The sequence below is a fragment of the Malus domestica genome, chromosome 07 (assembly GCF_042453785.1).
Source record: "Malus domestica chromosome 07, GDT2T_hap1".
Lineage (NCBI taxonomy): Eukaryota > Viridiplantae > Streptophyta > Magnoliopsida > Rosales > Rosaceae > Malus > Malus domestica.
This window is the reverse complement of record NC_091667.1, coordinates 32,471,818-32,485,023: the sequence shown is the minus strand read 5'-3', so window position 1 is coordinate 32,485,023 and position 13,206 is coordinate 32,471,818. Positions and strand designations below refer to the sequence as shown.

General features: G+C 39.3%; 2 protein-coding genes across 4 annotated transcripts; both read right to left on the bottom strand.

Annotated features, from left to right (window-relative positions):
- Window positions 1-268: 268 nt before the first annotated feature.
- LOC139197610 (BAG family molecular chaperone regulator 7-like) lies at window positions 269-3,133 on the bottom strand. Its single transcript, XM_070825456.1, has 3 exons — window positions 2,182-3,133; window positions 1,480-1,770; window positions 269-755 (listed from the first exon to the last, which is right to left on the bottom strand). The coding sequence occupies exons 1-3, from the start codon at window positions 2,854-2,856 to the stop codon at window positions 531-533; spliced, it is 1,191 nt and encodes a 396-aa protein (XP_070681557.1). The 5' UTR covers window positions 2,857-3,133; the 3' UTR covers window positions 269-530.
- A 7,528-nt stretch (window positions 3,134-10,661) lies between these two features.
- LOC103439636 (uncharacterized) lies at window positions 10,662-12,715 on the bottom strand. Of its 3 annotated transcripts, none has more exons than XR_003775043.2 (5): window positions 12,377-12,706; window positions 11,902-12,064; window positions 11,511-11,560; window positions 11,249-11,416; window positions 10,662-11,010 (listed from the first exon to the last, which is right to left on the bottom strand). XR_003775043.2 is itself a non-coding variant. In XM_070824921.1 (5 exons), exons 1-4 carry the CDS (start codon window positions 12,500-12,502, stop codon window positions 11,278-11,280), a joined length of 474 nt encoding a protein of 157 aa, XP_070681022.1. In that variant the 5' UTR covers window positions 12,503-12,715; the 3' UTR covers window positions 10,662-11,010; window positions 11,249-11,277. The 3 variants fall into 3 exon arrangements, 2 of the variants coding, with proteins under 2 accessions (XP_070681022.1, XP_028961917.1); XM_070824921.1 differs by having other exon boundaries at window positions 11,249-11,412; window positions 12,377-12,715; XM_029106084.2 differs by lacking the exon at window positions 11,249-11,416 and having other exon boundaries at window positions 11,472-11,560; window positions 12,377-12,674.
- Between the last annotated feature and the right edge of the window lie 491 nt (window positions 12,716-13,206).

The window sequence follows — 13,206 nt, the reverse complement described above, 5'->3', positions numbered from 1 at the left end:
ATGAGATTGTTTATACACACAGCCTCATGAATTAGGAAAAATAATTGGGCCAAAGACACAGGCCTAGCCTGGGCCTAATTCCATGGCACCCTACACAATTCTTCGGAGCACATGTACTTTATTTCCGTACAATTCAAGCCCAATCTCGTTCCTCTTCGCTCATAAGTAGGAGGTCTTTATATTCGACTCTTCTAGAATGCGAGTTCGTGTACATAATGTGCTTTTCAGGATATGTCAAAAGCTCTGCCAAACATGTTATTCAAGGTAGTTCACAAAACAAGAATTATCTAAGATTTCGAAAACAAATATATAACGCAGCGGTTTGACGATACAAGTCTAAGCACAATGCAGGAAAACAGACTTACCCTTGCTAATGGAGAATATCATGCAGTTTTTAACTTAATACTCATGAGAAGAAGCAAATCCTTCAAATTCCTCAGCTAGGTTACATCTCTCTAGTAAGAGCTACAACAAGAAAACCCCCGAAATGGCGGTGATCGGTGGTACTACCGTACACTCACAAGCGTGACTCAAAGTTTATTAGAACTGCTCTCTTCACGTTCAAGCATTTGGACAACTTGTGCCACACCTTCAGCGATTTCCCTCTGAATGACACCATCCGGCATATCAAAGGTCCTCCGCCTCATGGAAAGTGATTTTCCAGCACCAGCAGGCTGGGGGTCAACCACCTCAAGCATCGCTTCAAGTTCATCCACCATCGACCTCTTTGCTGAGCGCACCATTACATCAGCACCCTAAATACAATGCAAATTGTCAAAACTCCATTACAGTTACTAATTTTATGATTCCCTTGACATGGTAGCAAAATAAGGGAAACCAAGGAACCTAGTGTGCCGGTCGTCAGCGAAATTAGAAATTTCTAAGCTTTCTGTGCAAATGTGCATATTTGTGCATAACATGAAGCATGGTTTGTCAACTAGTACTCTATTCCGGCAATTGGTGATCCGTTCTCATCAGACGATCAAAGGATGTTTCATAACACTATGTTCTCACATTTGGAGAGAAAATCGATTGACATACCTTCAGAGAACATTTTGTAGAACTCAGTTTTATGTTAGGTAATATCTTCCTTGATTATTGCAGGGCAGCATTTAGTATTAACTATTAAGGAACCGACACGACATTGATACACTCCTTTTGACCAAATGAAAGTTCAATTTATGCTAGAAAGACACAAAAATTCATAAAGAACCACCATCAATTGTTGAATGTTCTTCTCACAGAGGTGGTGGTAAAGAAAGATCAAACAATAACGTAAACGAAATGATATTGTTTCATTAATTTCAAACTTCAATCAGGAATGAAATTTATCTAATCGTTTAAAATTACGAGTTTGTACAACCAGAACATGCATCAACAATGGCAAGCAATTTTACATTCAAGTTACTTGAATCATATACGGAAATGAGTTTTGAGCTTCAAAAATATAAATTCAAAAACACTGGTAAGGAAAGTTACCTCAATGGCATCAACAGTGAGAAGCAGGACGATGATTCTTTCAGTGAACCTCTGACGCTCTGCTGCATCATGGGCAACACGGCGGCGGTAAGAGAAGTTATTGAACAATGCTCTGAGCTCTTTCAACTTGGACTTGGCAACAGCGAGATCGCGAAGGGCCCTAAGAACCTGTGATCTGCGGATCAGATAAGCTCTGAATGTCATCTGTATCATCATTGCTGCATCTTGAGGAGACAACTCCTTCCTCTTGCCCCTCGCATTTCCACTGCCTCCAGCTCTCTTTGCAAAAGCCTACAAATACAAGACCTCAATATACTATCGTGCCCTTTTCGGTCACAAAGGCGCAACCTTTCCGTTGCACCAAGGCTCGCCCTCTTCGCATTACCATTGATAAACAAGCTAATCAATTTAATTTCAACTGAATCAACTCAAGAACTAATCCCAGGGTTTAAAATGTAATTCCACATTACGATTGGTAATCCACCAGCTTAACTATGTTTAAGCGGAAAGGATGAACAGCTTAAAGTGTAATTTGAAATTACCTGTCTAAGAACGACAGCCCCATGATCAACAAGCTCTTCAATCTCCACCAGACGCGTGTCACTCTCTTCCTTCTTTCCCTTCTTGACCTTCGTCTTCTTCTTCTTCTCCTTCTTCTCCTTCGCGTCGCTACTGTCACTATCACCGCCATTCGACGCCTACCTGTCTAAGAACGACAGCCCCATGATCAACAAGCTCTTCAATCTCCACCAGACGCGTGTCACTCTCTTCCTTCTTTCCCTTCTTGACCTTCGTCTTCTTCTTCTTCTCCTTCTTCTCCTTCGCGTCGCTACTGTCACTATCACCGCCATTCGACGCCGTGAACGAGTACTTCCGCGAGATCTCTCCCTTCCCCTCAATCTCAGCCGTCCATTTGTACTTCTTCTCGGTCTTCTCCTCGGTCTCCTTCTTCTTAAGCTTTCCTCCCTTGATCTCCGTCGTCCACTTGTATTTCCGCTCGAGCCCGTGCTTCTCCGGCCCCTTGATCTCCGCCGTCAGAGTGTACTTCCGATCACCGCCCGATTTCACCTTCGCCAGCCGATCGAACCGCGACTCCAGCTCACTAACTCGGTCGCTCAGGCTCTGCAGGAACAACTCACCCCCGAGCCTCTCGACTCGCTGAATCATCCTGTACGAAAGAAGCGACGGCGTTTTGATTGGTATCGGACTCAACAGCTCCAGCGCGTAACCGAGCTCGCAATCCTCCTCAACATCTTCGAAAAACGAAGGGAAAGGTAGGGTTTTGGGAGCGGCGAAAATGGAGGTCTCTCGGAGAAGAAGCGGCGGCGGCGGGCAGTAGTAGGACTCGACGAGCTCTATCCTCCTGAGCCAGCTCATGGTTCAATTGAGTTAACTCGGCACTAAATCACTGAGTCAGAGCGAACGAGTTGGTGGAATCTGTGATGTGATCTGTGGACGTTGAGAGCCGCTGATTAAAAGACGAGTAAAAGAGGAAAGGCGACAAATTTGTGAAGAGTACGAGGGATGGGTGAAAAAGTAAAAAGGTAAAGAGGATAATGGGAAGGGTAGAAGTGGAAATTCATGTGTGCGGGACCAGCTGGTGTGAGGAGGTTGGCGACTCGGATTGAGACGGAGGAGGATTCGCCGCGTAATTGAGTGGTGTGAATGGACGGAAATGGGCATGCGGGGGTGAGGAATTTACAGGGACATGAGAATAAGGGATTTGCTGACTCAGCGGACCGCTTTCAGTAGGGGAATAATGGTGGTGGGCACGTGCGATTTCTTACCCCACGTGATGAGGCTTTCGGCGCCGCACGTGAGGCTTCTCTATGGAATCCGGTTTAAAATTGGGCCAGGCTTTTGTAACTGAAACTTGGGTTGGGCTGCCTAACCAAACAATCAAGCCTGTCCTGTCCACTACCCGAAATCCTCAGCTGCAATAAAGGGTATAACTGTCATTTAAAAAAGGAAAGTAGTCAAATAAGGACGTGGGTTTGAAGATAAATTTTTCAATGTGCCGTAATACAGTCAGGTACAATATATGTCATAATACAATTGATTGAATTTTTTTTTTTAATTTTCAATTAATTATATTATTACACATTAAATCGGCTTTTCCACACTAAACAATCTTTTGGATCACTACGTCAAACATCGCCCAAAACCTCAACCGCCACAACCCACGATCTATTCCCAACTAAAACCTCAATCGCTTTTAAGTGGACCGCCACCTTCTCCCACCACAATCACAACCCTCCCGGTCCCTGAACACACAGCAGATCAACGATGACGAAGAACTACAGAACTTTGCGGAAGAAACTGAAAGAACTGGAGTCGCATCTTGAAAGCGTGTTATCTCTTCCACCAGAAGAGTCGGCGGCCGAATGCCAACTTCAACACTTCGCAGACATGGCGCAGAGGCTGAGTTTTCTCGAGAAAATGCTGTCGGCGGAGAAAGCGTCTGGCCCGTCGAAGCCCAAGCACTTGGAGCACATGTCCCGGAGGATCAAGGAACTCGGTAAGATACTTTTCGAGTGGGCGGACAGTTTGGGATTAACCTCCTCCGCCATTGATTGTGACCACGTGCATGATGATCATGAAGATGTCGGCTCGACGTGTTCTTGCACCGAGTCGTGTTTGAATGACGACGGCGATGCCGCGGACGATGGCGTAAGTGGGTTGTCATCGCCGCAGCGGTACCAAGACCTAGAAGGATGTTATGAAGAGGAAGAAGAAGAGTACAAGGAACTGCCGGTAGTTTTGTTTAATGCTGATCGTGAGAATTGTAGACAAGTGATCGTGGAGGAAAAGGAAGAGACTGCGATGAAAGATGAAGGAGTAGTTGCTAAGTTAGTTGGTGTGAAGAGATCATCGGAAGAAGGAGAGAGGAAGAGTGGTGGGAGTAATGGAGGTGTTGGGGTGGGGATGATATGTGGGGCGGTGGTGACAGGGTGGTTCCTTGGGATCGTTTCGGCCGTCTTGGCGGGGTTGTCTCCTGGAGGTTTCCTGTTTCAATGTGGATCACATCAATATGGGAATTTTCTCACTCCTACTTAACCTTTTTCACTTGTTTCTTTATTTCTGTTTTGGTAGTGCATTTACCTACCTTCTGGATATCAATTGAAATTACGCCGTATTAACTAATAGTTTCTTCCTTTAATTAGGGTTGTGGATGGTAATTACTTAATGTATTGAGTGTTTATGTGATTAATTATATTTCTATACGATCATGTCAATGAGGTCTGCATGCATGTGATTTTGTCGGGTCAAATTTGCTTCGAGATCTTCTTCCTGCATCGAATTGCTACCATCTCTCCAATAACCATGGGATTTTTGGAACTGTAAGTATTTACCTTCATTAGTTTATTGGTACGAAATTCTTGTTTCAAAAAATCAAATTATAAATTAGAATTGAGTAACGTTAGGGAAACCACATTTTTGCGTATCACATGACGTGACAAGTGATGCACATACCAACATCTAATGAAATAAATTCATTAATTGACGTGACATGTACACATTACGTGGAATGTGGCACAACAATGTAATCTCCCAAGCATTTTCCATGACAATTATAATTAGTGAGAATTCGATTTCCTTCAGCATAACAAAAACAAATGTCAAAGTCTCAAATAATAAAACCAACGAAGTCTCTGATGAACCCCTTGGTTTAGTATGAGAAAGCATAATAGCAAATTAGCAACCAACTGGTGTTTACTACTGCAACATTACAAAAGTCCCCGTCTCGATCTATATATATATATATATATATAGTATATGTTTCCACTATATATTCATCTAGCCATAGCTGGTATAAACCCTAGATCACGTCCTTGGTGTTGAATTGAGCAGCTGGAGCTTGAAGATCAACAATGGTGTTTTAGAGAGAGAAGTTGTAAGCACATAATCTAGAGAGAGAAAGGGAGATCGAAGAGAATGAGACAGTATTTCACTGATATTATTTCTTCACACACTCAATGGATACAAGGATTTCCTATTTATACTAGTTACATTCCTTACACAGTAAGCAAACTGATTCTTAACAAAACTAACTGATTCTTAACAAACCAACAACTCTTATCAGCTAATCTCTTGACAAGTGGCTTCTTCTTGATCGCTGGATTGATCTTGACTGTCTATAGCTTTAGATCCCCCCTCAATCACATATTTTGTATAACCAAGCATGAGATTGGAACAATGATGCTGAAACAAGGAAATCGAAAGACCTTTGGTGAGAATATTAGCAAATTATTCTTTGGAAGACACATGCTGCACTGCCAAATCTCCTTGAATCACTCGTTTTCGGACAAAGTGATAGTATATTTCAATGTGCTTAACCCTCGAATGAAAAACTAGATTAGAAGACAAGACTATAGCAGATATATTATCACAGTACATCAATGGAGGAGTATATAAGGGAACTTGTAAGTCACATAGAAGTTGTCTTATCCATGCCAATTATGTAGCAGTTATAGCCAAAGCCTTATATTTTGCTTCAGTGGAAGACCGAGAAAATGTGTATTGTTTCTTGGAAGCCATGAAATGGGACTAGAGCCTAGATCAACAATATAACCAGAAGTGGATCTCTTATCATTGGGATCTCCTGCCTAATCAGCATCACTATATGCTTGTAAAGACAACTTTCCAGGCTGAAAATTTATGCCATAGTCAATAGTACCACTACGATATCGAAGAATTCGTTTGACTGCAATTACATGTGAATCCATAGGAGAATGCATGAATTGACAGCACTAATTTACTACAAAAGCAATATCTAGTTTAGTGAATGTCAAATACTGCAATGCACCCACTATACTTCTGTATTGTTTTGGACTGTGATACAGTTTGCCTTCTTCCTTGAGTAATCTGTGAGATGGAAGACAAGGAGTAGCACATGCTTTTGCATTTTGCATATCAACTTTGGCCAATAAATCCTTGATATACTTTGTCTGAAAAACAAACAAACCAAAAGATTGATATTGAATCTGTAATCCCAGAAAGTAATTAAGATGTCCCAAGTCCTTCATATCGAATTATTGAGTTAAAGCCAAGATCACTGCAGATATATCACTAGAACTGCTTCCAATTAAGATTATATCATCAACATATAATAACAACACTACAATACCAAGATCAGTGTGTTTGACAACTAAAGAAGGATATGCAAGTGATTGTTTAAACCCCAAACCTGGTAAAAAAATTAGTAAACTTCTCATTCCAAACTCTTGAAGCCTGTTTTAAATCATACAATGACTTTTTTAGCTTGCAAACAAAGTGAGAAGGATGAATAAGACTGAAAAAACCTAGAGGTTGAGCCATATATACTTCTTCGTTCAACTCTCCATGCAAGAATGCATTTTGTGTCATCCAATTGTCTCAAACTCCAATTACACTGAGCTGTAAATGCAAGAATAAACCTCACTGTGGTTGGTTTGACCACTGGTCTAAAAGTCTCATTATAATCAATCCCCTCTTCTTGACTATATCTCTTGGCAACTAATCTTCCTTGTACCTAGAAATGGATCCATCTAGATTCTTCTTGACTTTATACACCACTTACAACCAACTAGATTTTTACCACTTGGAAGAGGAACAAGATCCCAAGTTTGTTTAGTATGTAGAGCACTGATGTCATCTTGCATTGCTGCTTGCCATTCTGGAACTTTACTAGCAACTTTGCAGGTAGTTGGCTTAATAGTTGAACTTTCAGAAGTATGTACAGTGGTTGAAAAAGCTTTCTTCTTAACAATCTCACTTTTAAATCTAGTCTGAATTGGATGAAGACTAATTGTAGGTACTAGAAGAACAACTGTGAGATTTTCTGGTTGAAAATCAGGATCCACAGGGATGTGGGACTGTGTAGTTGTTGTAGATTTTGGAGATGTAGACAAAAACTCTGAAGCACTAGATGAGGAAGTGGGGATTGGCATGTTATTGAACAACTCTAGAGCTGAAGTTGGGACATTCAAAGACTTTGAAGCTCTAGTGGGTTCACTGAAATACTCTAAGGCTCTAGGGGTTGATGATTTTGATGACACAGATGATGATGATGAATAAAGTATCTGTGACAATGATAGTGATGGAGATGATTGAGGTTGTGAAACAACAATATTAGTGTGTGTAACTAAATGAATAACTGGAGTATGAGTGTGTTGTGACATAGATGGTGATAGTACTGGTTTGGAGACTAAATTTATGTAAGAAAAGGTATTCTCATCAAAGAGAACATGTCTAGACACATAAAATCTCCATGTGTGTGGTTAGAAACAAATGTAGCCTTTGTATTGTCTTGCATGTCCCAAGAAAATACATTGTGCAGTGTTTTTGTTGAAGTTTGTTTGTAATGTATGGTTTTAACAAAGGAAAGCAGTTGCAACCAAAGGTTTTTAAATGTGTTAAAATAGGAGTTGTGCCAAACAGACAAGTATATGAAGATTTCATGGACAAGGTAGTGCATGGCATTCTATTGATTAAGTATAATGAAGTAGCACAAACGTGAAACTAGAACTTTGAAGGTAGTTTGGAAGTATGCAAAAGTGTTAAAGCAGGTTCAATAATGTGCCTATGCTTTCTCTCAGCAAGGCCATTTTGTTCAAGAGTATGAGGGCAAGATTTATGATGTATGATGCCTTGGTTAAGTAAAAACTGTTTGAAGTTATTGCTGTAATACTCACCACCACCATCACTTTGGAAAATTTTAATTGTAGTTGAAAATTGAGTAAGTAAGAAAGCATGAAACTGCACAAATGTTTGAAACACCTTAATGGAAATATCGAAGTAAACCTGGTACATTCATCTATGAAAGTAACATAGAATTTGTAACCCTCAATTGACAATGTAAGAGAAGGTCCCCACACATCACTGTGAATGACTTCTAGGGGTTTTACCGTCTTATTGGCAGGAAAAGAAAATGGTAATTTTGTGATTTTTCCTTCTAAACAAGAAACACATACATGCCTAGATTGATCTATTGACAAATGAACCTGAGATTGGTTTAATATTCTTGCAGCAACAGCATTAGAATGATGGCCTAATCTGTTGTGTCACAGAGATGAATTGACTTGATGACTAATAAAGCAGTGATGTTGTGAAGGTAAGTGAGATGTTTTATATGCTTGCTTTACAAAGTATGGAGGTATTTGGAATGGAATTGGGTACAATCCAGCTCTACATAGTCCTTGGAGAAGTATTATCCCTGTGATATTGTCCTGAATCCAAAAACAAAACTCATCACATATAAACCTACAATGATTGTCTTTGCATAGCTGATAGACTAATAAGTGTTGAGATAACTTGGGAATATGCAATATTTCTTTCAATTCAAAAGCACATTTAGGAGCTTTTAAAATTGAAGAACCAATATGAGATATTGGCAAACCTAAACCACTAGTTGTGGTTATAGTGTCATTGCCTGTGAAAGAAGTTGCCAGATTTAGATTTGCCAAGTCTGATGTCATATGGGAAGTTGCACTAGTATCAGCTACCCAGAATTGCTCATGTGGAGCAGAAGGTTGGTACATGCATGGCAGAGAGAGTTGATGAGGGTGACCTGCCTTGATATGAGAAATTTGCCCTATGATAGCATTGTATGGCATAATGCCCAAATTTCCAACAAATTTGGCATTGCATAGGATAAGAAGAAATTGTGGTGGAAGAGTGTCTCTGAAAACAATCAGAAGCAATATGACATCTCTTGTTGCAAATTTGACAGGTTGGCACATCATTGTCATGCTCAAAGCATGTAGAGACATGGGGTCTTGCAGGTACAAGAATACCAGGACTGGTATTGAAGTTATTACCAGAGAACATTGAACTGCCATAGTTGTTGCTGCCCCTATTTCTTCCTCTGAAATTAGAACCCCTATATCCTCTAGAATTGTAAGCATTGCCCTCATTACTGTATCCTTCAAAGTTGAAAGTAGGACCACCATTATTAAAGCCTCCAAAATTACCATTGGAATATGATGAACTACCAGTGTGGTACTGAGATGATGAATTGTGAGAATCAGTCAAATTTGACGAACTATCTGCAAGTAACAGACCCTTTCCTTTGGAATTATTGCCTTGAGCTAGCATAGCAGGCACAAAAAAAACCAGTCAACTGAGAATTTTCAAGTGTGGCTTCCTTTGCAAGTAACTGAGCTCGAAAGTCTTTAAGAGAAATAACATTGTCTATCCCTCTAATTAATGTTCTGAAAGTATTGTGCTCCGATGGCAGACCCTTAAAAGCTATAATGACAATATCATCATCATCATCAAATGGAACTCCAGGAGCAACCAAATGATCACGGGCATCCTTAACCCTTTGCAGATACTGAGAGATTGATTCAGACCCTTTTTTAATATTCTGCAGCTCAGTTTTCAGTTGAAAGATACTGGTTTTTGTAACAGTTGAAAAACGATCTTTAAGATTCATCCACATTTCACGTGCATTGGTGCAGCCAATGATACCAGACATACTAGCAACAGATAGAGTTGTAATAATAAGTTGCATTACAGCACGATCATGCATTTTCCAGATTTGATATGCTTCAGTTTCTATACCCTCAACATCATAATTATCAACAAAACGAGATGGACATTTTTGAGAACCATCCACAAAACTAGGAATTCCATGGCTTTCAAGAAGTAATTGCATTTGGTAATGCCAGACTAAGTAATTCATATCATCTAGTTTGACAGTCACAAAAGTAGATACATTAGGAATTAAGCTCGTGATTGGAGATTGCACAATTTGTAGTTGTGCAGCAGTCACCATGTTGACTCAAATTTTGTAAGCAGAAAAGAAGATCAGAGAAGATTTCTTGTAGAAATTAGGGTTTTGAAGAACTTTCTTGATTCTTGTTCTTGAAGAAAAGAACGAACACAACTTTGCAGAGAAGATTATCACATAAGAATTGGCACATATATTTCAAAAAACATCTGATGCGCAAAGATCAAAAGTCGAGATCAATTAAATTTCATACAATTTTTCTTATCAATGGAGATGATGAATCGCATACCATAGTGATTACAAGGATGAACTCGGAAGCAGAGACGATCAGGTTCGGAGAGAAGAAACCTTTCCCAGTGAGGATACCATGTTGAATTGAGCAGTCTGGAGCTTGAAGATCAACAATGGTGTTTTAAAGAGAGAAGTTGTAAGCCCATAATCCAGAGAGAGAAAGGGAGATCGAAGGGAATGAGAGAGTATTTCACTGATATTATTTCTTCACACACTCAATGGATACATGGATTTCCTATTTAGACTAGTTACATTCCTTACACAGTAAGCAAACTGATTCTTAACCAACTAACAACTCTTATAAGCTAATCTCTTGACAAGTAGCATCTAACAAGTGGCATCTTTTTTATCGCTGGATTGATCTTGATTGTCTATAGCTTTACACTTGGTAATTAACTTTTTCTGTTGTGAATGGGTGGTGTCGAATGTGGCGGGTTGTAATCTGTATGCACCACATTATCTTCTACTTTGTCATCACTGTTGTAATTTACGGCTTCTTTACCAGATAGAGCTCTCCTCCTTGCTTCCTACATATACAAATACAACATATGCATACAAAACGCGTTAATCTACATATAAATAACTTTGATCTTTCTCTCTTCTGACTCATTACTTATTCCGTTCATTTTTCTTGTGGTTACATGCATAAGATGATTGTTGAGAGTGTGAATTTCATAAATCGGAGAATTAAGAGACTTTGCATGTGTTTATAAGGATGCGGACCACTCCTCATATAACCAATTGATGTTAGGTTGGAAACTCAACTTTTTTCAATTTCTGATCCTGACACCCAATTAATTAATTGCAACTCGCACATTCGACAATTCAAGCATACAGACAACATATCTTCCATTGTCACCCTCCACGATTCGACATAAAGAAAAAGATTGATCCTGATGAGGTCCCATATGCTCCTCGATCCACCACATCTAGCTAGAAAAATAAAACCAATTAAGTAGTAAGACTCCTACATGTTGAATTTGATTACCTTTTTAGTAGTAGGACTTGTTGTTTTAAGCAAACCCACCATGTGATGATCAGAAGACTCTACAATCTCACTTCCGGCTGGTTCCATCCCTATCAATGAAATGACAAGAAGAAGACCGATCACATATAATATATCGATTGGTTAATATCTAAGGTTTATGATCAAAACTGGAGATCTCAGCAAGGTATAGATACACAGGAATAGAAAGTGATCCTTGGAGATGTATATACTCGTATTTATAAATGGAGGAGGATAAAAGATGCTACTACATAAATAATTTAAGCTCAGTTATGGGATGGAGGACGTGTTCTTGATCTCGAATAATCTGAGTAAATCCCAGCACTAGTTTTTTCATGGTTCTTGACGCGATTAATCTTGCGTGGCACAGACCAAGAAACTGAAACAAGAGGCTTAGTAGCTGGTACAACACCTGATTTGTGTCCTCTGCTAGTGCACTTCACTTCCTTTACAGGAGTCGTAGTACTAGTGATTGCACCACCATGACCCTTTTCAGCTGCGTCATATTCCTTCATAACGAATCCTTTACTTGAATCCATTCCAAGTGTTTTAAACTTCTCCAAAAGTAACAGACCCTGAAATTTTAACAGTTTCAAATACCTACATGCATTAGTTTGTGAACGTTCATAGATTAGTTTAGCGTAAAAGGCTCGTTTAATAATCATTTAGTTTTAATTTAGTGACTGCACTGCAGCAAACAATTTTTTAGTTTTCAAATATTTGAAAACAAAAAAACGAAATCAAACCAAAATTTGAACATCTTCCAAAATTCTAGTTTTTGGTTTTCATTACCAAACAAGTTTTTCGTTTTAAAAAAAAATAGTAAAATTAAAAATGAAATGATTATCAAACGGCTGGTAAGAAATTGAAACACAAAATTAACAAACCTTGCCGAAAGGTAGGAATGGTGCTCCAAAACCCTTAGGGCCAAGCCCGATATAGCGAGCCTCGCATGCATGCATCGAAAGAAACAGAAAAAAGATCGAGAAAAGAGAAGATAGGATACTAGACATGACGATGATCTTGAGATGGAGAATCAATAGCAGCAGCAAAGCAATTATATAAGGATCATTCAATTGCTTGTGAGAAGTTGGAGAGACAGTGAGTGATGACGAGACTTATGCGGGAACAAAAAAGAAGGCTGTGGTGGCTTGCATCACTTGTCTAATTCTGGAAATTAAAACAAGGGCCCCAAGATAAAGACCTAACCCTAAACCCTCGCCAAGAAAACTGAGATCGTAGCTCCTAGATATATTAAGCTCCTAGATATATTAGATATGCTATATTTTGAAGCTTTCAAACAAACGTATATATATGTTTGTGGACTCCGGACATGTATGAGAAAATTAAGCCACAACTGAATCGGTTTAATGTTAAAACCATTAGTTAACTAGTTTAATCGGTATTATGACCAATGTAGAATTTTAAAAAATAATTAGGCAAAGATGCATGCATACTTCCTTCAGTTTGTGCAGGATGATTTGGACAGAGATCCTTTATAAAATATCGAACTTCTCATGAATTAATTAACAGTACAACATATAGTACTTTGTGCAAAAAGAGAAAAGTAGGTTTGTTGCAGCTGGTATTAGTCAAATCCTGTGTTATCTTCTGCACTTAAAAATTAGTTGCACTGTATCACTTGTTTTTCTGTCACGCCTCAAAATCCCGAGCACATGATAGTGTTCGCCCGAATTCACATCGAACTAAGATCTTG

What these genes read in the sequence shown, in the direction of transcription:
- LOC139197610 (XM_070825456.1), bottom strand. Translation starts at nt 2,856, where the DNA reads ATGAGCTGGCTCAGGAGGATAGAGCTCGTCGAGTCCTACTACTGCCCG. An exon ending in GGGCTGTCGTTCTTAGACAG is followed by an intron (nt 1,771 to 2,181) that starts GTAGGCGTCGAA and finishes TTGTATTTGTAG; the next exon opens with GCTTTTGCAAAGAGAGCTGG. An exon ending in TCACTGTTGATGCCATTGAG is followed by an intron (nt 756 to 1,479) that starts GTAACTTTCCTT and finishes CATTGTATTTAG; the next exon opens with GGTGCTGATGTAATGGTGCG.
- LOC103439636 (XM_029106084.2), bottom strand. Translation starts at nt 12,502, where the DNA reads ATGTCTAGTATCCTATCTTCTCTTTTCTCGATCTTTTTTCTGTTTCTT. An exon ending in CATTCCTACCTTTCGGCAAG is followed by an intron (nt 12,065 to 12,376) that starts GTTTGTTAATTT and finishes TTAAAATTTCAG; the next exon opens with GGTCTGTTACTTTTGGAGAA. An exon ending in CAAGTCCTACTACTAAAAAG is followed by an intron (nt 11,011 to 11,471) that starts GTAATCAAATTC and finishes TTGTATATGTAG; the next exon opens with GAAGCAAGGAGGAGAGCTCT.